The sequence below is a fragment of the Callorhinus ursinus genome, unplaced genomic scaffold, assembly GCF_003265705.2.
Source record: "Callorhinus ursinus isolate GAN/ISIS: 27379988/994484 unplaced genomic scaffold, GSC_fseal_2.0 scaffold128, whole genome shotgun sequence".
Lineage (NCBI taxonomy): Eukaryota > Metazoa > Chordata > Mammalia > Carnivora > Otariidae > Callorhinus > Callorhinus ursinus.
The window spans coordinates 271,977-296,051 of record NW_027397190.1 but is presented as its reverse complement, the minus strand read 5'-3'; the positions used below and the strand labels follow the sequence as shown (position 1 = coordinate 296,051).

At 48.1% G+C, this 24,075-nt stretch overlaps 2 protein-coding genes across 11 annotated transcripts in view; one reads left to right on the top strand and one right to left on the bottom strand.

Moving 5' to 3' along the window:
• Nucleotides 1-768, bottom strand: part of SLC66A2 (solute carrier family 66 member 2) — a 55,158-nt gene extending 54,390 nt beyond the window's left edge. For all 6 annotated transcript variants that reach the window (XM_025860251.2, XM_025860253.2, XM_025860252.2 and 3 more), the window contains exon 1: nt 566-768. In XM_025860251.2, the coding sequence (XP_025716036.1) occupies nt 566-768 (203 nt within the window). The remainder of the gene's footprint in view (nt 1-565) is intronic.
• Nucleotides 138-22,178, top strand: LOC112814636 (uncharacterized). 5 transcript variants are annotated; one of them, XM_073890134.1, is made up of 10 exons: nt 1,384-1,874; nt 4,837-4,988; nt 5,978-6,373; nt 9,768-9,960; nt 16,425-16,520; nt 17,241-17,408; nt 19,536-19,656; nt 20,639-21,072; nt 21,315-21,526; nt 22,114-22,178. In XM_073890134.1, the coding sequence occupies exons 4-9, from the start codon at nt 9,914-9,916 to the stop codon at nt 21,322-21,324; spliced, it is 876 nt and encodes a 291-aa protein (XP_073746235.1). In that variant the 5' UTR covers nt 1,384-1,874; nt 4,837-4,988; nt 5,978-6,373; nt 9,768-9,913; the 3' UTR covers nt 21,325-21,526; nt 22,114-22,178. The 5 variants fall into 5 exon arrangements, 1 of the variants encoding a protein (XP_073746235.1); XR_003205827.2 differs by lacking the exons at nt 1,384-1,874; nt 4,837-4,988; nt 16,425-16,520; ... (3 more) ...; nt 21,315-21,526; nt 22,114-22,178 and adding exons at nt 138-419; nt 795-936 and having other exon boundaries at nt 9,768-13,483; XR_012377258.1 differs by lacking the exons at nt 1,384-1,874; nt 4,837-4,988; nt 5,978-6,373; ... (5 more) ...; nt 21,315-21,526; nt 22,114-22,178 and adding exons at nt 138-419; nt 795-936; nt 9,989-13,483.
• Nucleotides 22,179-24,075: the final 1,897 nt, after the last annotated feature.

Genomic DNA, 24,075 nt, shown 5'->3' with positions numbered 1-24,075 from the left:
TTTCCTCTAAAAATGCCCCCTCCCAAACATGCCTGGCTTTAGCAACTATTAAAATTAATTTCAACTTCCTTACCAGAATGCAAATGATAATAACAGGAAGCTGGGCTGGGAGTGGCAAGAAAAACCGTACACACACCAGAGAAGGCTGAGGGGAGGCCTTCCCTGCACAGGGCTCCTGAGCACTCTTTCCTGCCAGGCTCTGATGTCCCCTCCTAAGGGGCTCAGTGGTCAGCAGAGTGCCCTTCCTACAGCTCATCATTTTCTGTTACTCTTAATTACTTCTCCAGTCCCTGTTTTCTCTCTCCTGCTCCCATGCAAATTCTGAGGGCAGGGACCCAGTCCAAGGACCTTGCCCAGCACCCAGACGTCTGTGGAAAAATATCTGAGGATGTATGAGTGACACGAAATGAAGATCACAGGTAAGAGTCTCCACTCCAACCCCATTTTCCCTGGGAAATAATCTCAAGCGTTCACCAGCTCCTGACCACCCCACTCCGAAACCCCAGAAAGAGAAAGCCATCTCTTTCTCTTTCTGGAAGCACCCCACAGAAAGCCCCCAACTTACCAGAAGAGGATCCGTAAAATATTAGCCACCAGGAGCACCAGACACACGTAGGTAGAGAAGCCCTCTGCATTCTGAGCCCTCCGGATGTCCCTGTACTGGGGGATATACGGCACCACCCCTCCGAAGACCATGGCCCCAGCTGCCCCCCAGGAAACCAGCTGGTGCAAGGGGACCAAAAGCCAATCCAAGCCTTCTGCTTCCATTTCGAACACCTGTGTCGCCCCGCCAGCCGACAGACGTCCACCTGGCCCAGGTCCCCTCTGCTCTCACGGGCTCCTGGAACGCGCGCTGACGGTCACCCCCACATTGCCGCTGCCGCCCGGTGCGACCCTCCACCATCGGAGCCTGAGCCTGGCGGGAGAGGAGAAGAGGTAAGAACTCCGCAGCAGGGGCCTCGCGGCACAGTGAGGGTCGCGCTCCCGGGACACCGCGGGGGTTCACGGCTAGGGCATGACCCGCCCCTCAGACACGGGCGCCCCAGGGAGCCCTCCGCGCGCGAAGCCGCACCCGCGGGAGAACAGAGGTGCGCGGCGCACGGCTGGGGACGCGGGAGGCGGGCCTGGGGCACGCTCATTCTGGGGGGGCGGGAGGCTCGGCCCGGGAGGGAGCACTTGGCCGGGATGGGGCGGAGCACGCTCAGTCCGGGGCGAGCATGCTCAGTCTGGGGAGAGCGCGCTCAGTACGAAGGGAGGTTGGCTGCTCCGGGGGTGGGACGCACGGCCGGGGGCTCCGAGGGGCTCGGTCCTGGGACCCGCCGCCCGCGCCGCATCCCGAGCCCCGAGCCCCGCGTTCCGTCCGCGTCCTCACGCGGCCTGCGGATCCGAGCGCCAACCCTTACCCGCCGCGCCCACGCCCGCGCCGGCCCCGCCCGGTCTGTCCTGCGTCCTTCGTCCGTCTGTCCGTCCCAGCGCCGTAGCTCCGCCTCCTTGTGACGTCACAATGCAGGAGCCCCGCCCACCCTGGCGGCGGACCGACCGGCGCTGGGTCCTAGAGCGCACCGGGGGCCCAGGGAGGGGTCAGGGGTTGGGGGCGCAGCGGCGACGTTGCTCCGCCCAAACGCCGGGCCCGGGTTAGCAAGTACCTGGCTGGCGAGGCTGCTCCTCCAGAGCCAGGGACCCACGTGGACGCGTCCGCACCTGTGCCCGGGCAAGAGGCCGTGTGGACGCGGCGCGCCCCGGAGAGCGGAGGACCCGGTCCTGTCTCTGGCGGAGGTCTGCGCGAGGCCCGGGGCTCCCCTCTTGTGGGGACTCCCTCTCGTGGGGACCCGGTCAGCGTCTGAGGCCAGCAGGTCGTGTCTGAGCGCCCCCAGGTGATCCTTCCACGGCTGCATATTCTGAGGAGTTGTGGGGGGGGGGTCCCCATCCTGACGCAGGCTGAGCCCTGAGCAGCAGGTGTCAGAAGCTAACCTGGTCTCGGGTGAGGCGGAGGGGCGGCTCTTCTGGGGAACCAGGCCCAGGGGGTCACTTAGGGCGGCAGCCAGCACCACCGGCTCAGGGCGCGAGTTTATCAGACGCAGAGTAACTCCACTCTGTAACTTGCTAAGTGGTTCACGGCTTTATCTCAAGCACACAGTTCTGTGAGGTGAATCCATAGGGTGCCCACTGACAGATAAAGAAATAGGAATTCCAGAGTTCCCTGACAAAGGTGAGCCCCCAGGGGCCCTCGTGCAGGTGCTCTGGACATAGATGCTGGTGGGCTGGGTGTGCAGGAAGCCCACGGCCCAGGTGGGATGGGGGGGGGGGGCAGTGAGGACCCTTGTGAGAAGCCAGCCAGCCCCGTGTGCCCAGCACCCTTACAGGTGGGACTCGGGGCAGAGGAGACCAACTGCAAGGCCCCAGGATTCTGTCTGCAGGGGAGCTCCCCTCAGGGTTCCCATCTCAACAAGGGCAGACCTAAAACACTCCAAAAAGGAAGGCCTGGCGGATGAGAAAGGGTGGCACTGGGGCCTCACACCTGGCTGGCCAGCTTCCCCACTCCCAGTGGTGGCCTGCCCTCCTGCTTCCTACCAGGTAGGTTTCATGAGAAATCATGGGAAGAGCTCCAACCTCACTGAGACTAACTCCCAGACAAGCCTGGTGTGATGAGCAGGGCCTCAATAAAACACAGGCCCATTCTCAATCCCCTCCAATCTCTGAGGCTGATGTAGGTATTTCTGAGTCATGGCTACTCAGAGTATCCCCAGGAAACAAGCATCAGGAATGGAACACAGACAAGGAAACCGTGGCAGGGCTAGGAGGAAAAAGTGGGTGTTCCTACTGAGCCACCTCTTCCCCGGAGCTCTAAAAACCCTAGAATGTTTCACTCTGTTCTGGAGGTTGGAGTAAGGCTATATAGGCTTCCCTCCTGAATCCCACTGGAGCATCTGGAGTCACAGCTGCTCATCTGTTCATCCTGGCATGTGTGGGCAAATTGGTCACCAGCCCATAGCCACCTGCCATTCTGGATCCATCAGAGTGTATCAGATGAGCGTCCACACAGGACAGCATCTGCAGAGCCCAGCTAAGTGGATACAAGCCTGCATTCTTGGTCCAGGATTTTAGCCCACAAAGGTCTCCAGTAAGGCGAGCTGATGACTGGAGAGTTAGCTTGTAGTCCTTTTAAACACCAACTGTCTGGGATCAGAGTGCACTCGCTGGTCTAGAACCATCGGTCAGTCAAGCAGAAGAGAGGAAAGCTCATCTGAGATGCTTCCTGCATTCCCAAACAGAAGAAGCCAGCCACGCTGAGCTAGGCCAGAGAATAGCCCCCAAATATATCACCCTAATCCCCAGGACCTGTGAATGTTACCTTATTAAAAAAAAAAAAATGCAGGGCACCTGGCTGATTCAGATCACACACATACAGGGCTCTCGGTCTCCAGAAATACACACTTTTGCTTATGAACCTCCCCCTTTTCTTATATATTTAAATTGAGGCAAAATTCATACAACACACATTAAGCACTGTTAAAGTGAATAATTCAATGACATTTGGTACATTCACAATGCTATGCCAACTCCTTTCCTGTCTGGCTCCCAAACATTTCTTCACCCCAGAATAAAACCACACACCTCCCCTGCTCCCCTCCCTCCAGCCCCTGGAAGACACTGCTCTAATCTCTGTTTTTAGGGATTTACCTATTCTGGATATATCCTATACATGGAGTCCTACAATGAGGGACCTTGTATATCTGGTTTCTTCCACTGGCCTCATGTTAACACTAAAATTTTAGGAAGCAGAGGGGCAGGACATTCATTCTCTGCCCAGTCGAAGCTCAGCTCCAGGCCTTTGGAGATCCTCCTTCCTACTGGCCTTCCTGGGTGGGCTACTTTTTAAAGGATAATTAATATGCTCCAGAAATGCTTCAGGCAACTTTATTTTTCTGTTTTTATTCACATTCCTTCAGATATTTTTTTTAAAGATTTTATTTATTTATTTGAGAGAGAGAATGAGATAGAGAGCATGAGAGAGGGGAGGGTCAGAGGGAGAAGCAGACTCCCTGCCGAGCAGGGAGCCCGATGCGGGACTCGATCCCGGGACTCGATCCCGGGACTCCAGGATCATGACCTGAGCCGAAGGCAGTCGCTTAACCAACTGAGCCACCCAGGCGCCTCCTTCAGATATTTTAAATCATGATCTTGCCCTGAGCAGTGACAAAACCACAGTTTTTACATTTGCAAAACCATACGGTAAAAGGAAAATAAATTATACTAAAGAGAATTTTTAAAAGATTTTATTGATTTCAGATAGAGCAAGAGAGACAGGGAACACAAGCAGGGGGAGTGGGAGAGGGAGAAACAAGCTTCCCGCTGAGCAGGGAGCCCGATGCGGGTCTCGATCCCAGGACCCTGGGATCATGACCTGAGCTGAAGGCAGACACTTAACCAGCTGAGCCACCCAGGCGCCCCTAAAGAGAATTTTTTAAAGTTTATTTATTTTTTAGTAATCTATACACTCAATGAGGGGCTTGAACTCACAACCCTGAGATCGAGAGTCACGTGATCTTCCAAGGGCTACAGCCAGGCCCCCTAAGAATTTTTAACTATAAAGTGTATATTAACTGGCTACCAAGTCCCCAAGACTCTTTATTCTTATAGGTTTCTCTCCCTCCCACACACCTCACTGGGAACCTTTCCTGGGGTCCCCATGCTCTGACTGGAACCCCAGAGAGCTGGGCACTTGCCCTCCGTCCCCCAACCCACTGGATTGTTTCCTTAGCTTTTCCTCATTAAGATTTTGACTTGATAAATTGTTCACCTGAAAAAGAAGAAATTTCATGTTGTTTTCCTCAGGTTTTCGGTTTTGTTCCCAAGGCAACTGTGGGACACAGAAAGGAACCCACTGACAGGCTGGGAGGCACCTCGGGATGGCTTTGGGGAGGGAGCTGAAGACACCTTTGGCAGTGCACAGTATGGAATAAAAACCAGATAAAAGGCTGGTCAAGGTGAGAGATGGGGCAACCTTTATTGGGGACATTTGAAAGTATCTATTACAAGCTTTTCAAGGTGCTTGTGATGTGGGAAACAAAGGCAGAAAAAAATTGTTAAATTTCCTTACTACCTACAGCCCACTGACAAGTCCTTGAAACAGGCAGAGTGACATTCCTCTAGGGACTCAACTGCCTCCGTGTTAATACTTTGCTAAGGGCGGGGCTCCTGGGCGGCTCGGGCCTTCCACTCAGGTCATGGGCTCAGGTCATGGTCCCAGGGTCCTGGGATCGAGCCCCGCATCGGGCTCCCTGCTCCGCGGGAAGCCTGCTTCTCCCTCTCCCACTCCCCCTGCTTGTGTTCCCTCTCTCACAGTCTCTATCTCTGTCAAATAACTAAATAAAATCTTAAAAAAAAAAAAAAAAAAACTTGGCTAAGGGCAAAAGGCAATCTTAGCTTAACATTATCCCAACACCCACCGCCAGGATCCTGTGAGTCTACTTTAACGTATAAAAATTCCTTTCGAAACTTCCTTTATCTCTAAACCCGCCCCCCAAGATACGTGTTGGCCGTCATCCCCCAAGCATACGGCCCATCGATACACATCTGAAGGGTCTCATGACTCAGGTTTTATCAGACGTAATAAATGACCTTTTCCCAACAACAGCTAGCCCCTAAAGGTCCTGGAAACCTTGCTTCCCAAATTCCTTAGAGACTCACACTCTCCCTAACCCTCCCAACCTGAAAGTATATCACGGGCCGCTCCCTATGACCGCAGTGCTGCTCTTTCTGCCCACACATCCTGCCCCGGGCTGTAATAAAATCACCTTTTTACACCAAAGACATCTCAAGAAGTCTTTCTTGGCCATCAGCTTTGAACCCTAATGTCTTTCCAACATCATATGGTGCCCAACGTGGGGCTTTGAGTCCAGAGTCTCATCAGACTCTGAGCTTCGGTGCAAACTTGGTGAGCACTTTCTCTCCTCTTCCTTTACTCTCATTCCAGGGGCTCTTCAAGGAGTATGGTCTTACTGGAACACCTGCATGCCAATTGCTCGGGCTGCAATCCTCTAGCCTGTGGCTACTCTATGGGGAGGAGAAAGCCTGCCTTTTGGCTGGAAGTTGGTCCCCTGGCCAGGATGGTAATAAGACCCAGAAACTTCATGCCCTGTCCTTATACAAAGTTGTCTGTCTTGGGCACGAGACAACCACCTAAGTCACCAGGACAGCTGCCAATCTTAAGACTCCCGTGTGAGGTTTCCTCCTGATTGATCCACTGGGATCCCCTCCACAGCCCTGGTCTAGCCGCTTCTGGCCAAGGGACCTCCACTGGGAGCCGGCCGAAACCAGTACCTGATGGAATTAAAACCCAACTGGGGACCATTTCCTAGAGAAGTTGACTGTAAGGACTACATGTGTTGGAATGTCACTTAGATCATGATGGATTTCTATCTTTACTGTTTTCCGTCAATGTCTTCTACTAACTACTTAAATTACAACATAGGGTAATTTCCCCTTGTAAAAGTTTTCTATTGTTCTCCATGGTTTAAAAATGGCAGTTTCTTCAGGGCGCCTGGGTGGCTCAGTTGGTTGATCGACTGCTTTCGGCTCAGGTCATGATCCTGGAGTCCCGGGATCGAGTCCCGCATCGGACTCCCTGCTCAGCGGGGAGTCTGTTTCTCCCTCTGACCCTCTTCCCTCTCATGCTCTCTGTCTCTCATTCTCTCTCTCAAATAAATAAATAAAATCTTTTTAAAAAAAAAGGCAGGTTCTTCAAGGCAAGGTAAAATAAGGCGTGACCTTCCCGGCACGACCTTCAAGGCACTATATTTCAGTCCATACACTGGCACCCACCATCCTCTAGAATGTGAGGGGGTAGTGGGAGGACGGCAGTCCTCCCTCCTACAGGGGCCCTTATCACAGTGGTGGTCAGAGCAATTTTGTTCAGGGGACACCTCGGGTGGCTTTGAGGAACCTCTGACATATCCTGTATGTGGTACGCCACCCGGGAATTGGTGGGGGAGGGGGGATTTTCTAGGTAATGGACCTTCTCTTTTCTTCAGCTCCTGAGGACTCTCCCTTGGGGTGCCTTTTAACCCACTAGAAGCAATTTGGATTACAAAACTTAGGAAAGGACTAAGCTCTGCATGGCCTCAATAGGATCTGTCAGTTAGATCTCCTGCAGGAAACAGGGCAAATGGACCTAGGGTACCTTCATTGCTCGTACCTAGGCCTTCATTGCTCTACACCAGGTCCCGGACCTAAAGGCCTCTTGCAGAATGTGTTTGCCCAAATGTGTCAGCTAGTAAACCCCCTCCTTACATATTGGATGATAATTATCTAAATAGGCCTCCTCCAAATAAACCCACGTTGCTGGAGGAAACACAGGTCCTCCCAGACAAAGGGGACGCTAACTCTCTCTGTTCCTTCTAATAGATGTGGGGGTTTCTAGCCTCACTCATTTCCCAGGTTAACGGCTGTAACTGGAGCCAAATGTGGTTAGTCTCCCTTGGGAGCGGTGCTTTAAGGAATATTCCCAAGCAGCTGCCCAAACTCCCTTTGTTTTGGGGAAATTCCCAGTCTTCTCTGGTGGACATGGACTGCCTAACCCCTCCCCCCTTGTTGGCGGGAAAACATGGCATCTGCGCCTCTGCTGGAGCTGAGGAGCTCTAGAACCCTTTCTCTGCCTCCGGCAGCACTTTGCCTCTTCTGTCTCCCCCCCCCCACCTTCTGTTTCCGCACCACCTTTTGGGTGCCGGCGGCATGACTGGCTTCTGTCCCATCCTCGGTGCCTCAGGCACCATGGCCCCTTCTCCCTTCGCTGTCAAGGAGCGAGAAGAGCACCCCCTGGACCTAACACCACCCACTCCAGATTTCCCCACCAGCGTCTCAGGTAAAAACTGACAATGAGGAGGATCCAGGTGGAGCGTAATTCGGTATTTGAACTAAGTTAAGTTTGTTGGTTTAATTAAGATAGACATGTCCTTAAAGTTATCAGCACTAAACGTGAGACTTTTATTCCATCAAGGTTTGCTGAAGATGAGATAAGCTCGTGTTATCCCTGTTGCAATTTGTTAGCCAAAAGATGCCCTAAAATGATGGTTAATCTTGTCTGTTTCAAAGTTTTCAGGGGTAATTGTTAAGATAGCTTTCAAAGTCTTTGGTAACCTGAAACTTAAAGTTTTGCTTGGATGATACATGGGATTAAAGTCATTGGACATCTAGGTCTTTTTCAAATAGGATAAAGTGCTAAGTCATTGATTACTGGATGTAGGTTTGTGCTTTTGACTTCTATTGCAAAGAAGCTAAGAATACTTAGGTCTGTTGGTAAACCTGCTTTGTGCTTAACCAGCTCATAAATTTGCCATCTAAAGAATTCTGGTCTAACAGTTCACCACTGGTTACTACTTAGTCTTCACTGGAGACTAAGGTTTCTAAGAGGGCAGAATTCTGCTAAACGTAATTAAGACTGATGGAAATAAGGGAAATAAGTCTGTATGTAGAAAAGTAGGAGATATGTAAGAAAGATATAAGGAATGGGAATGCATTTTTTGTTGAAGGTAAAAGAAGGCAATTTTGTCCTAAATGAGATGGTTGCTTGGAAAGAAATGGCTTGGGACAAAATCTGAATGCAAAGGAAAGTTGTAGGTTTGTAAAGGGAAATCCTTGGAAAGGAATTTCAGGCATAGTCAGGACGGACTAAGATTGAAATGAATGGATTTTAAAGTACATTGGTATAAGATTGAAAGTCTGCTTTCTCAGGGCGCCTGGGTGGCTCAGTTGGTTAAGCGACTGCCTTCGGCTCAGGTCATGATCCTGGAGTCCCGGGATCGAGTCCCGCATCGGGCTCCCTGCTCAGCGGGGAACCTGCTTCTCCCTCTGGCCCTCCCCCCTCTCATGCTCTCTCTCTCTCATTCTCTCTCTCTCAAAATAAATAAATAAATCTTAAAAAAAAAAAAGAAAGTCTGCTTTCCCTCTGTCAAAAAGACAAGTTTTCTTGAATTGTTGGTCTGCTCTTGATAAGAAAATGTAAACAAGTTGTTTTCTTTTTGCCCAGAAAAACCAGTCTCTGTGTTTTGCCTTTATCAGGTGTTTGACCATCCCTAATCCTATCTAGGCATGTGCTTTAAAACTTTCTAAGGTTTTAACAAACTTCTCCAAGATTTAAATCGTAAACAAAGAAAGTCTCATTGACTAATTAGGCTTTTTGTTTGGTATGTTACATTCTGGTATAAGGAGATATTCTGGCTATGAAAGTGTTATGTGTCACAGAAATAACTGAGTTTCCTTGTCAATTGCATCATAATGAACTCTCAAATCAGATCATTAACAATGTCCATTTCTGAGTTTTTGTCATTTATAATTGTTCTTATTGTCTTACAAAATGAATTTTATCTTCAAGAAGGTTCATATAAAGGACTTTTAGGGCAAAAATAGGTATTCAATATCTTTCAGATCAAAACTGAAATGAGTAAGAATTTCCAAAACTAACTAAAAGCTGCAAACTAAACAAGAATTAGTAACATGGGACTAAATGAACTAAAAAGATGATTATAGTTTTGTGACTCTTGTTTGAAACATTGCTGGTTTTCTAATGTTTACTATTCCAGATTAAGGAAACTTTCACATAGGATATCTATGACTTACAGTAACATAACAAAGTATTTATTTGTGAACAAATTGAAGCATTTAACTTTTCTCTCCTGAAATTAAAAAGGTCTCAGCAAGTATTCTTTCTTCCATGGTAACCATAGTCATTTGCATAAGTTCAATAAGAATCTGTTCTCCTTTAACAGGACATCATTGGAAACATTGGCTATTTTACCAAGGCTTTGACTGGAATGTCATATTTGAGAGAGACATGTATAGACTCAGATATGACTAGACAGCTTTGAGGAACTGAGGTTGACTTTATGAAACCTGGAGCCATAACCCCTTGGAAATGTTGGCCTCACACCTTGCTTACAGAGTTCCCAGCAGCCTTACCAGGTGAGTAAAGAATGTCACTTCTTGGCAGGTGCACGAACCTCTGGATACTTTGAGGACCTCATGGAGAGGAATCCACCCACATCTACAGGTATTGCAGGCATGTGTGATGGCAAGTACTTGGCTTGGCTTCCGGCCTGGATAGACTACTAAGAGTTCAACCTAGAGGTTCCTTATAAAAGTTCCAGCAAAGCAGATTCTGAAAGATTTATATCATCAATCATTATTCTTGCTGAGCTTATTTAAATCATTAGGATAAGTTTGTTAAAATTGGACTTGTTTTTTGAATAAATTAGTCCTGATTTGGCTATCTCTGATTTAAATATGAGGGTTATTTTAGAGAGAAAAATTATGTTTCAGTAACACACCTTTGTGGATGTTAAATTTTAGATCTGATTGTCTTTACATGTTTGTTGTTTACCTAGGCTAGACAACTTGAGGTAAACTTAAGAGAAATTACCACAGTAGCTCATGTATAGACAATCTCCTTGCTTGTTATTCTGTGAGGATAATAACAGGACCCCATGGGCATATGATTATTTGAACAACTGGGAAATGGGATAGATGCCTCAACAATTGTATAATTCAGCTATCACCTTGACCAATTCTGTGTGGCTGGGATTACAAAATTGCTCCTTAAAAGCCAGAGCATACCCCACTCTATGGGGTTAACTATGGGCTTGTGGAGATAATGGATGACCCCACTTTCTTTATGATTGGATTGGATGATGCACCTGGAGGTGCCCTTATCCCTTGACAAGTTTCTCCCACTTGGCAGTGATTCCTTGTAATTAGGATATTGTTAATGCTGGACCTCATAAAGAGGTCTTCTTGATGGTATTATCCCTTAGTCATATTTATCCTAGAAGCCACCTCTATTGAGGTCGAATTGCAAACAAAGGCTTTAGCTAAGCTTATAAGAGCTCTCCTGGTAAAAGGAGCCTCAAAGCTCACTCTGGGACAATCCCTGACAGTAATGACTTCACATCAGGTTCAGTGTCTTAGAGACCAAATGCCACCAATGGATGATGGAGGCTGACTTATTAAATACCAGGCTACACTTATAGATATGCCTGAAATAATACTTGAAACCTGTCAGACTTTAAACCCAGCTACCCTTATGCCTGGACCTGACCATTGTGCTTCTGTAGAGCATAACTATTTAGAGGTTATTGATCTTGTTTATTCTAGTCAATCAGATTTAAAAGATGTCCCTATTGAAAATACAGATGACAGTCAGTTTACTGATGGCAATAGTTTCATGGAAGAAGGAATAAGAAAAATTGATATTTATATTGATTCCAAATATGCTTCCCTAGTCCTACATGCTCACAGAGCAATTTGGAAGAAAAGTGGATTATTATCTGGGCGCCTGGGTGGCTCAGTCATTAAGCGTCTGCCTTCAGCTCAGATCATGATCCCGGGGACGTGGGATTGAGTCCCCCATCAGGCTCCCAGCTCAGCAGGAAGCCTGCTTCTCCCTCTTCCACTCCCCCTGCTTCTCTCTCTCTCTCTCTCTCTCTCTCTCTCTCTCTCTCTCAGTCTTCTCTCTGTCAAATAAAGAAAATCTTTTAAAAAGGGAGGGGGATTATTATCAAGCCATAACTCCCCAACCAAATAGGGGCCTGAAGTTATTATAACTCCTCTTAAGGCCTGATGACGTAGCTGTAATTCACCTCAAAGGACATCAAAGGATATGACCTTAGAATCTAAAGGAAACAATTCAATAGACTATGCAGCCAAGAGGCAGTACAAAAGAGCAAATAAGTCTTTTACCAGACTTAACTCCAATAAAGTCCGTAAGTCCAGCCTATTCAGACCGAGAAATGCACAGGAGTGGCTTGTTAATAATGAGGGGAAAATCTTTATACCCAAGAATAACCAATGGAAGGTAATACAGGCTTTACACTAGGCTACTGATTTGAGTAAAAAGGCCACTGAGACGACAAAAGCTTTGCTAAGAGAAACTGTCCCTAGATTTGGACTCCCTTTGGTCCCTACAAAGTAACAATGGACTGTCCTTTAGTACACATTCAAAAGATGGCCCTCCAAATCTGAACAGCCCTTGATATCGTTACTACAGTTAAAGGGGCCCAGATTTAGACGATTGTCTCCCAGCGGGACCCAGTGGCTACGTGGCTCTAGCTTGTGTCCCACGGCTTTCCCTCAGGCTGGAGAGGCCACCGTACCCTGGGTTTTGCCTGGATGCATAGACACATCATTAAAACCATTGCCAACCTAGCCAGCCTTCCAAACTTAAAACAATGGTGAACACATTCTGTGTCTCATTGGTATGACCAACTAACATCCATCTTTTTTTTTCTAACATCCATCTTAATAAGTACACCGTCAAGGCCCTAAGTGATACCCAAAATAGCATTTCTCTACTAAATACTGAAGTAACACAAATGCTTAAAGCAGTTTTACAAAATAGAATGGCATGAGATGTTTTAACTGCTACAAAAGGTGAAAATTTGTGCTATCATAAAAACACAATGCTATGCATACATATTCCAGATTACCACAAACTATTTCTGGGTTTCTGACATGAACACTCAAATTGGCGCTCTAAATAATCCCTCTCTTTCCTTTAATGATTGGTTAAACTCCTGGACTGGAGAAGGACTTTTGTCAACTACCAAAGGACTCTGAGTTGGGCTTCTTTTCCTTTTTGTTACACTAATCATGTTTTGTTCTTTTCTTCCATGCCTTTCCACCTGGACCTGAAGGAGTCGAGACTCCTTCACTCCATAACTTCCATCCGACAGATAATCCTTTCCACTCAGGATGATCCACACATGTCTCCCTTGGATTCAGCTGCCACTGCCTTTCGTAACTCCTATATCTATATAAGCCCCAACTGACCAGTGTTGACCCATAGGTAGGCACATCTCTCTGCCCCTGTTCAGCGGGAAGAAGTTACAGAAAATGAGACCTTCCGACCTCAGCAACCTACCTAAAGATTTAAGGGTCAAAATTGTTCAGGAAGGAATGATGTGGGAAACAAAGGCAGAAAAAAATTAATAAATTTCCTTACTACCTACAGCCCATTGACAAGTCCTTGAAACAGGCAGAGTGACCTTCCTCCAGGGACTCAGCTGCCTCCGTGTTAATACTTTGCTGAGGGCAAAAGGCAACCTTAGCTTAACATTATCCCAACTCCCCCAGGATCCTATAAGTCTGCTTTAACACAGAAAAATTCCTTTGGAAACCTCATTTATCTCTATCCCCCTCAAGATACATGTTGGCCGTCATCCCCCAAGCATATGGCCCACCGATGTACATCTGAAGGGTCTCATGACTCAGGTTTTATCAGACGTAATAAATGACATTTTCCCAACAATAGCCAGACCCCTCAAGGTCCTGGAAACCTTGCTTCCAAAATTCCTTAGAGACTTACTTTAACCCTAACCCCCTCCCAACGTGAAAGTATATAATGGGCCACTCCTCCTGGCCCCGGTGCCGCTCTTTCTGCCCAGGGCTCCTGTCCCTCTGCTTTAATAAAACCACCTTTTTGCACCAAAAATGTCTCAAGAATTCTTTCTTGGCCATCGGCTTTGAACCCTAACGTTCTTTCCAACATCACTTGTAACCTTGGAGAGGCTCCTGGGAGGGGGGCAGAGGAGGGAGCACCAGGAATCTCTGCCCACCGGGCAATGACCACACGGCAGAATCTGTCTAATGGGACTATTTGGGGACTGCGGAGTCGGCTGAAGGCTTGCAGCTGTCCAGGAGAAGTAGTCAGTTTTGGTCTCTTCTAGCTGCCAGCACAGAGCAGCTACCCAGCCGTGCGGCAGGCAGCTGTGCACGTGTTTCTGGGGCAGCCTGCAGACGCCAGGTGGGCAAGAAGCACCCCATCCTCCAAAGAGCAGGAGTCTAAGCTCTGACCACTCCCGGCTGCTTCTGATCACACAGGTGCAGACACAGAGCCTGGCGGCCCTCGCTGTCGGCCCTCCAGCTCCAGTGACTCCAAGGGCATTGGAAGGGCGAGGGCCCCTTGTCCCCCTTTTGCTTTTCACTTTTCCCCTTTTGGGAGCCACAGAGTGGGACATTCAAAAAGAGCTGCATACGTGGGAATTAGGAAGGGACCGCGCATGCCCAAGGAAAGGCTCAGAAAAGCCCTGAGGAGACATTCAGTTTACACCTCAGGCTGGTCCTCGGCACAGAGACAGCCCGCAACCATCAAAAGAACGATGACAACAAAACAGCAAACCCTGGGGAAGGGGGAGAATCTGATTTCCAGAGGTACCACATCATGAGATTCGAATGTTCGGTGGTCAGCCAAAAAATCACAAGGCACAGAAGGAAACAGCAGAGTCTGGCCCACTGAAAGGAAAAAGAGAACTCAACAAAATCTGTCCCTAAAAAAGACCTGAGGTCAGATCTACTAGTCAGACTTTAAAGCAACTGTCTTAAAGATGCTCAAAGAAGGGCACCTGGGTGGCTCAGTCAGTTCAACATCTGCCTTCGCTCAGGTCACGATCCTGGGGTCCTGGGATCGAGCCCCGTGTTGGACTCCTTGCTCAGTGGGGGGTCTGCTTCTCCTCTCCCTCTGCCCCTCCCCATCACCACTCATTCTCTCTCAAATAAATAAAATCTTTTAAAAAAAAGATGCTCAAAGAACTAGAGGAAGTAGTGGATAAAATCATGAATAAAAGTATGAACAAAATGGAAATATCAGTAACGAGGAAGAAAACCTAACAAGAAACCCAAGGGAAGTTCCGGAGCTGGAAGGGCAGCAACTGAGATGCAACATTCATCAGATAAACCAAAGGCAGATTTGAGCAGCCAGAAGAAAGAGTATTTCGAAAATCTAGTTTCAAAGTCTAGACAACTCATAGTGGCACGTTAGTTTGTATCCAAATTAGAGAAAATAAAGGTCCTTCTGCATGTGGGGAAGCCTCACCTCTGTCCCCCTCTCCTGGGTTCCTCTGGCTTCCTCATTCCACGGCTTCTGCACTGACAAGCCTCCCGGGGCTCAGTGTGCAGCCAGATTTTATGGTCACTGTTTTAAAATTCACATGCAGCGCAGATGTCCCCGTGGCCCAGGAGGGTTGCTTCCAGGAGAGAGCGCTTATTGTAAAGGGGGCCAGAAGTGCAGAGTAAATAATTCGTGGATCAAAAAATAGTGGGTAATATTGCATTAAAACATGAAAAAATTATGAAAACTAAAATAATTATAAATATTCTTAAATTATGAAAACATTGCAACTATTTTAGAATAAAAAGAAGCAAAAAATTCTATACTCAAATCTGTGTACCCAAATATATACACCAAAAGAACCCTTCATTTCTTACAGATTTTTCATAAAGATCTTATTTATTTATTTATTTATTTATTTATTTATTTATTTATTTATGATGGGGAGAGGCAGCGGGAGGGAGAGAGAATCCCAAGCAGACTCCCCGCTGAGCACAGAGCCCAATGCAGGGCTGGATCTCACGACCCCGAGATCGCGATCTGAGCTGAAACCAAGAGTCAAGCACTCAACCGACTGCGCCACACAGGTGCCCCTGAAGCTCGCAAAATGTACTTTTAAAAAAATTGTGGTAAAATACATATAATGTCAAATGTTGCTATTTTAACCATTTTTACGTGTTCCGTTCATTAGCAGTAAGACATTCACACCACTGTGCAGCCATCACCACCATCTGTCCCCAGAACTTTGTCATCTTCCCAAACTGAAACTCCACTCCCAGTAAACATCAGCCCCCATTTCTCCCTCTCCCCAGCCCCTGGCACCTGCCACCCTGCTTTCTGTCATTATGAATGTGAATACTCTGTGTGCTTCATATGAGGGGAATCCTTCAGTGTCGATCCCTGTGAAGATGGCTCCTTTCACGGAGCATAGTGCTCTCCAGGTTCACCCACGTTGCAGTCTATGTCAGAATTTCCTTCCTTTTTAGGGCTGCATAACATTCCTGTGTGTGTATCACATTTTATTTATCCACTCATCCATCCGTGGACACATGGGCTGCTTCCGTGTTCCGGCTGTTGCAAATAATACTGCTATGAACATGGGTGTACAAATACCTTTTCAAGTCCCTGTTTTCACTTTCTGGGGTGTATGCCCAGAGGTGGAATTGCTGATTAATATAGTGATTCTATTTTTAATTTTTTGAGGACCTGCTGTACCACCCTCCACATGCTGCACCATTGTAAGTTCTCACCAGCAACACACGAGAGTTCCAATTTCTCCACATCCTCATCGACACGTTTCTGGGGTTTTGATAATAGCCATCATAATGAATGTGAAATTTGCCTCCCTGTGGTTCGGATTTGCATTTCCCTCTGGCCAGTGATGTAGGGTATCTTTTCATGTGCACATGATCTTTGGAGAGATGTCTGCTCAAGTCCTTTGCCCATTTTTATCAGGTTGTTTGTTGTTCAGTTTTAGGAACTCTCTAAATATTCTGGTATCAATTCCTCATCTGATACATGACTTGCAAATATTCCCATTCTGCAGGTGGCCTTTTCATTCTGTTGATGTGCCTTTGATGGATTTCCTCAGTGGGACGCCCTGCTCCCGGCCCTGTGCTGCGATCTCAAACAACTCCGTGAAGTTGACATGGGTCCCAATCTTTGCCTTGCATGGGTTATTGTGGAGATGAACGAAGGTGGAAATAATAAATATTAGCCCCTCTTCCAGAAAGTATTTGGGTATTCCCCTTTCTATGACGCTTCTCCTATCCTAGGTCAGCGGACGCAGCTTTGTCTCCCAGTTGCATCCTGCTGGGAATTTGTAGTATTTGCGACCCCCACACACAAAACTAAGCCTTCCTATTCCTCTCCCCGAAAGTCCCAGCGTCGTGGAGCCTGCTCCGACCCTGGCCCAACACTACCACACATCACGGGTGCACAGAGGGTAATACACGATGTGCTTGTCGAAATGCAGATTCCTGGGCTCAGGAAGGGCACCAAACGACTTGGATGCTATGGCTTGAGAACCACAGAGGATGCTGTTTAACCGCCCAGACCCTGAACAGCCCACCTCCAGTGACTTCTGCCTCCATTCCAGGCCACCCGCCCCCCCCGCCAGCTCCACTTCTAGAATCTTCCTATCCACCCTATGGATTCTCTCTCCTGGTGACTGCATGAACCCTCACCCCACACAATTTCTCACCATCCCCAACTCAGTGAGGAGACTGGTTCCGAGGCCCTTCCTTCTTAGGCCTCAGACTCTGATGGGAGTTTCTCAGGCTCTACCTCCTGAAGGGGGCTTCTGGGCCACCTCTATCAGATCCACCTGGAGAGAACCTGTGACCTGCCCCTGGGCCTCCAGCCACTCTCTGGGCAGGGGGCCCCTGTCTTTGTTTCCCCAGGGGCTGCCGGGCACACGGATGCTAACTGCCTTGGTCAGGCGGTCCTGGAAGCTTGAACTGAATGATCAGTTAAGGCCTGGCTGGGCAGACTCACAGACAGGCTCCTTGGGGAAGAGAAGCACATGCAGGTGAGAGACAAGAGCCTCTGCTCTTCTGCATTTCCAGTTCCAGGCTCCCGTGAGCCAGGCCAAGCTCCCTGCCTGCTGAATACTGTCTGTAGTTAAAAACAAGGGAGGTATAGTCACTGTGGGGTATGAGAGTGCACAGGAACACGGACCTTTAGCTAGGACCAGGTATTAGTATCGAGTGCTCCACCAGAACACACTCCCCAGGATGTTCACAAGGTCTGCCTTGCCCCAGCCTAAGACAGCCAGCACAGGCTGTCAGAAATGCCCAGCACCTTGCAGCCGGCCCTGTGTGGAGGGGTGTCCAGGAGGCTGTTTGCCTGCAGGAGGGAACCTGCCCTTGCAGAGGAGGAGCTTCCCGTCTTCGAGAATGCCAGGCTGGCCCCTCCGGCCTAGCAGGTTTTCGTTGGGTCCTCAGGGGCTGAGAGAGAACACAGATCACCCTGCATGAGGCCTCCTCCTTCTGCAGGTGGCTCCCCACCTCTGCCTCCTTCAGAGAGAAACCAGAAGCCGTCTGACCAGATTCCTCACCCAGGGCTTAGCCCATGACCCTCCCCGCCTAACCCCCTCTTCCCCGGTAGCCCAGACAGAATGTCCCCCTCCCATCTCCCACACACCAGTGTTCACACTGCACTTCTTTCCTTCTCAGCCCCTCTCAGAGGGAAGATGCTTAAAAAGACATGAAAAGTGGCCATGCTTTTAAAAAGCTATTACTTTGGGGTGCCTGGGTGGCTCAGTTGGTTAGGCGACTGCCTTCGGCTCAGGTTGTGGTCCTGGAGACCCGGGATTGAGTCCCGGGATTGAGTCCTGCATCGGGCTTCCTGCTCAGCAGGGAGTCTGCTTCTCCCTCTGACCCTCCCCCTTCTCATGTGCTCTCTCTCTCTCAAATAAATAAATAAAAGCTTTAAAAAAATTAAATAAAAAGCTATTACTTTAGGACGCCTGGGTGGCTCGGATGGTTGGGCGTCTGCCTTCGGCTCAGGTCATGATCCCGGGGTCCTGGGATCGAGTCCCGCATTGGGCTCCCTGCTCACTGGGAGCCTGCTTCTCTCTCTCTCTCTCTCTCCCACCCCACCCCCGTCTCTCATGAATAAATAAAATAAAAAATCTTTTTAAAAAAAGCTATTACTTTAACAGCTTTATTGAGATAATTCACATACCATAAAATCCAGCCATTTAGCATATACAAATCAATGAGTTGTAGTTGCTTCCAAGGGTTGTGCACCCACCACCATAATCTAATTTTAGACTATTTTTTGCCCCCCCAAAGAAACCCCTTAACTACTGAGCAGTGTCTCCCATGCCCCTACTCTCCAGCCCTCAGCAACCACCAGTCTGCTTTCTCCCTTAGATTCACCAATTGTGGACATTTCTTAGAACTGGAATCCTACAATGCATGGCCTTTCGTGACTGGGTCCTGCCACTCAGCATGAAGTGTCCAAGCTTCATCCATGTTGCGCCTCAGGGCTTTCCTCCTTCTCAGAGCTGAGCAATATTCCACTGCATGGATGGACCACATTTTGCTTGTCCATTCGTTGTCTTTTGGTGGATATTTGGGCTGTTTCCACCTTTTTTTTTAAGATTTTATTTTTTTAAATAACTTGTTTTTCTTAACATTTTATTTTATTTTTTTTAAATAACTTGGGTTTTTTTAAGATTTTATTTATTTGACAAGGAGAGAGAGACAGCGAGAGAGGGAACACAAGCAGGGGGAGAGGCAGAGGGAGAAACAGGCTTCCCGCTGAGCAGGGAGCCCAATGTGGGGCTCATCCCAGGACCCTGGGATCACAACCTGAGCCGAAGGCAGATGCTCAATGCACTGAACGTGGGGCTTGAATTCACAACCCCAAGGTCAAGAGTCCCATGCTCCCCCGACTGAGCCAGCCAGGAGCCTATTTCCACTTTTTAACTACTGTTGATAACGCTGCTGTGAATGTTTGTGTGACATATATGTTGCCCTTCCTCTTGTGTATATATCTAGAGGTAGAATTCAGGTTATATGGTAACTTTATGTTTAACTCTGCAGAACAGCCAGTCTCCACACTGGCTGTATCCCACCAGCAACCTGTAAGAGCTCGAACTTTGCCACACCCTTGCCAACAACTGTCCTTGTCTGTGTCTTGATTCTAGGCTTCATAGTGGGCGTACAGTGGGATCTCACTGGGGCTTGATGGGCCTTCTCCTGATGATTGACGACATTGGGCATCTTTGCACGCATGCTCGTGTTTCACACACACATTCAACAACCCAGGTATCCACCTGTTGTTGCCTGGCCGGGCCCCTGGGACAGGGGGGTGACCCAGACAGAACCTGCTAAAATCAGGGCCCTGGGGGGTCACCCATGAAGTGACCCACGAGCCACAATCCAGACAGGCCTTAAGGGCACTGGAAGGAGGGACTGGGTCACTAGATCTTCCTTCCAGATGGTCAATCAAATCGGAATAGGGATACCAGTGCTGACGGTGTGTCAGGCTCGGTCATGTTTTAGTTTTAAGGTTGACCACAGAAATGGCAGAGATGTAAAGAGATGGCCGTCCCCTGGAGGGGGAATTGTGGCCCAGGACGGGCGTGCACCCTTGGGCTGTGTGTGGGCTACAGCTGAGTTACACCGGGGCGTGTCCACAATCTCCTTAGAGAGATTGACAACACACATAAAAACCCAGGAACGTAAGGACAGAAGGGGGGATGGTGGGTGCCAGGGGCCGGGGAGGGGGAGTTCACGAGTAAGGGGTGCAGAGTTTCAGTTTGGGAAGGTGAAGGGATTCTGCAGGTGAGCTGTGGGGACCCCGCACAGCAGTTTGACGTGAATGTGCTCACTGCCGCTGCACCATATACCTAGTCAGACCTGGTTAAGATGGTAAATTTTATATTGTGTATATTTTACCAAAAGAAGAAGAAGAAGATGAGCTCACTCTGCCTACCTCTTTCATCTCTGATGCAATGAAAACAAAGCAAACCAGTCTTGTGCAGGGTGAGCTGCCCAACAGGACCAGCTACCTTGTCCCTGCACAGGGTCGCCCCTCCCTCCCCGGGAAAAGTGACCATCACGCCTGGAGGAGCCACCCTCACCTCCCCGAGCCACTTCCCCGGGCCTCCTCCCCGGACCTGCCTGTGGGTTTTGTTTGCCTGTCCGCGGCACCGGCAGCCGCGCCCTGTCCCGGAATTCACTTCTGGGGACCTAAGCTGCTGCGCTCTTTCCCACATCGAGGCTCCTCCAATATTCCCCTCTGCAGCCTGAGCATCTCGGCGACAGGCCGCCGAAGCAGCCCTGCCGCCGCTGCCGGGACCTGTCCGGGTGCAGTGCAGCTGACCCCCGGGGGCCACCGGGCGCACCCGGAACCACCCGGCCCACTGGGACCACCCGGGCCCACGGGACACACCAGGAACCACCGGGCCTACCCGGAACCACCCAGGCCCACGGGGCCCACCAGGCCCACCGGCAACCACCCGACCACCCGGAACCACCCGGCCCCCTGGGACCACCCGGGCCCACGGGACCCATCGGGCCCACCGGGAACCACCCGACCACCCGGCCCGCCGGGACCATCTGGACCACCTGGACCACTGGGCCCACGGGACTACCCGGAACCAGCCGGCCCACTGGGACCCATTCGCCATGGACGCGCGGGGACCCAAAGCCCCTGGCGGGGATGCGCTGCGCGACGCGGTGAGTGGGGTCCCCTCCCTCCGCTCCTCCGCGTCCCTCCGCATCTGGCACAGCCTCGGGGCTGAGGGCGGGTCGACCGTGGGCGTGGCTAGGGAACTCGGGCAGTCCCCCCGCCCCCCGCAAGCCCTTCGCGCCCCCACCCCTTCCGGCTTCCTATTTGCCGCAAGAGCTCTCGCCTGAGACGCCGACGCTGCGACTCAGGGGCCACATCGAAAGGCTGGTTGGTTTGTCTTCTTGAAAAGAATTTGTTAGATGTTGTACATACTGGAGTCTACATATTCCTGACAACCGTTGAAAAAACAGAAGAAACCCCCTCTGAAGGGAAACCGCTACTGATTGAAGGCGCCGCAGCCTCTTCCTCTGTAAAAGCAGATTCTAGATTGATCCCCGCCTCTGCTTCCTCATCTCTACAGTGGAGATAATACACGGGTGTGAGCAGGGAGTTGTAGACATGGTACGAGGAAAGCAACATAGAGATATGGTTTGTGATCAGTAACAATACTGGTATTTCTCTAAGGTCTGTTACACAGCATCTGCAATCCCCACCCCCGCTACTAAGTAGCCCACAGTGGAGGGTGGAGGGTGGAGGGCAGGTACAATGCCCGGGGGCAGGTGCTCTGGATGCTGGGTCAGCGCTCCTCAGGAATTCTCAAAGGGACCCAAAGTTTTAAGGCATTCTCCTGTGTTATCTCCTGGACATTTGGTAGTTTTAGTGCTGACAGGTGTATGATCATTTTGAGTTAATTTTTGTGTACGGTGTGAGGTAAGGGTCAGGCCTGTGTTTGGCTATCTCATTGTTCCAGGACTATTTTGAAGAGATTTTCCTTACCCTTTGAATTGAAAGACCTTGGCACCTTGTCGAAAATCTAACTAACTAAATAAGGATGATTCTATTCCATGATGCTAAAATGCCCTACATCAAGAGTAAATATTAAAAAAATAAAAGGAAGGTGATAGATCTAATTTAATTAAATTTGAGACATCAAGAGACCCAAAAAAAGTAAATATTACATTCAGTTGTCCTATGGTTTATTTTTTCAGGCAGAAAATCTATTTCAGGAACTTCAAGAACATTTTCAAGCTCTGACTGCAACGTTAAACCTCAGAAATATCCTTTTCTATCTTATAACAAATACTGTGATGCTTTTGAACTCTAAAATTATCCTGGAATACCTTTTTGTCTGCTACTAGTGGATAATTGTTGACCTAGGATTTCCTGGTGCTTACATTTGTGCCCTTCCATGGTGCCCTGATGTAGTCATTAGCATTCACAGGTACTTACTTTGTGCGTGGACAGCAATAGAGGGCATTTTGTATGACAATGATAAAATGCAAGGACACAATGCACAACACTACCCAGTGGGGCATTTCCACCAAGCCCTAAATAAATCTGGGTAGTCTGCTGAATAACATTTATACTCTACCAAGCAATCCGAAACTTGCAAACATAATACAGAACGTCTTCAACTATAAGTGGCTCTCCCGACCTTTGTTTTCTTTTACAACTTTAGCCTCTCACCATTTTGTTAAGACGTGACTTCAAACAGAATTAGAGTAGAAAGTTTGTTTCCACTTCAAGCAAAGCCAGATAATGGTAACATCTGCCCTAAGACTTGGCGAGCTAGAGCTCACTTTACACAATTAAATTCATTCCATAGAAAATATATGCAAAGTATTTGCATATGGAACCATTTACTTCAAATTTTGATTCTGTAGATGGGTTCACATAGGGGAAAAAATATTCTTAAACATGATAAAATTAAACTGTAGGGAAGTTGGTTTTAAACAGAATTAAGTTCCATTATATATACATACTCATTATAGAGTTTAGTTAAAACATAAACATACCAGATCATCTCATGTCCCTGTGTGTGTATGTACACAAGGGGAGCCAAGTTTTCAGCACTGAGCTCACAGCTCAGAGGTTAAAGACACATTGCAAAAACCTCAGGGAAATAGTTAATTTGCACTGACCCAAAGGTGTTAGTACATGCAGTGTTTGACTCCCTCATTTTAAAATGCACTGCTGGGGCATTTTTATCAGTCGCCTTGATGGGTAGGTGCAGTTTGAAGTAGGGTCTTTCAGGGCCTTCTGGCTGGTGCTCTGGACCCCACGTACAATTCTCCTTAACGTTATACTGGAAGAAATGGGAAAACGCATTGAGGATTTACAGAAGAATGTTAATGACCTAATGGTGCAAGCTGGGATTGAAAATTCTATTAAAGAACAAATGGTAAGGTCATCATTAGGAAACTAAATGTGTTTGCCTTTTGCATATCTTTTGATTGCTTTCATCTTGAAAAATACAATCCCATATTTGTTCACTGTGGGGATTACTGCCTTTGTACTACATGGAAAACCTTCAGGAATAATAAAAGACATTTACAATGCTCTTTTCTAAATAGACTAACTGGGACACTCCTAGTCATAATTCCTTAAAAAGTGTACATTTTAAGTGACAAGCTCTATTATTTAAAAATTGGCTTTTATTAAACTACTTTTCACCACCACCCCTCAAATTAGTCTTCAATCAAAACACAAGTTAGTATGAATTGGAGATTGGGGAGTATAACTAGTAGTTTCTGTTTGAGACAATATATTTACATAACCATTTATAAAGAAGATGTGTGTGCATTAAGCCCTCAGTTTCATGGTGGTTCCTGAGGGTCCCACCCTGGCCCCCACAACGCAAACATTTCTTTTCCAGTGAAATACCACACTTAATCTTGAAGATGCAAATACATGCTTGGCTTCAGGTCTCAGACTGGATTTAGGTCCATGTGACATATGGAGACACACCACTTTATTTTATGAAAATACTTACCCATATTTTATTTCCATAATATTCTGATTATATAAGCATATTTTGAGTGAATAGTTAGGTGCCTTTGTTGTCCCATTTTCTTTTACAATTGTTATCCTAAGTCAGTGGGCAAATGATCCATACTTAACCTACTAAAGCAGGGCCGGTTCACCTCTCAGCGACTTATAAATATCTACAT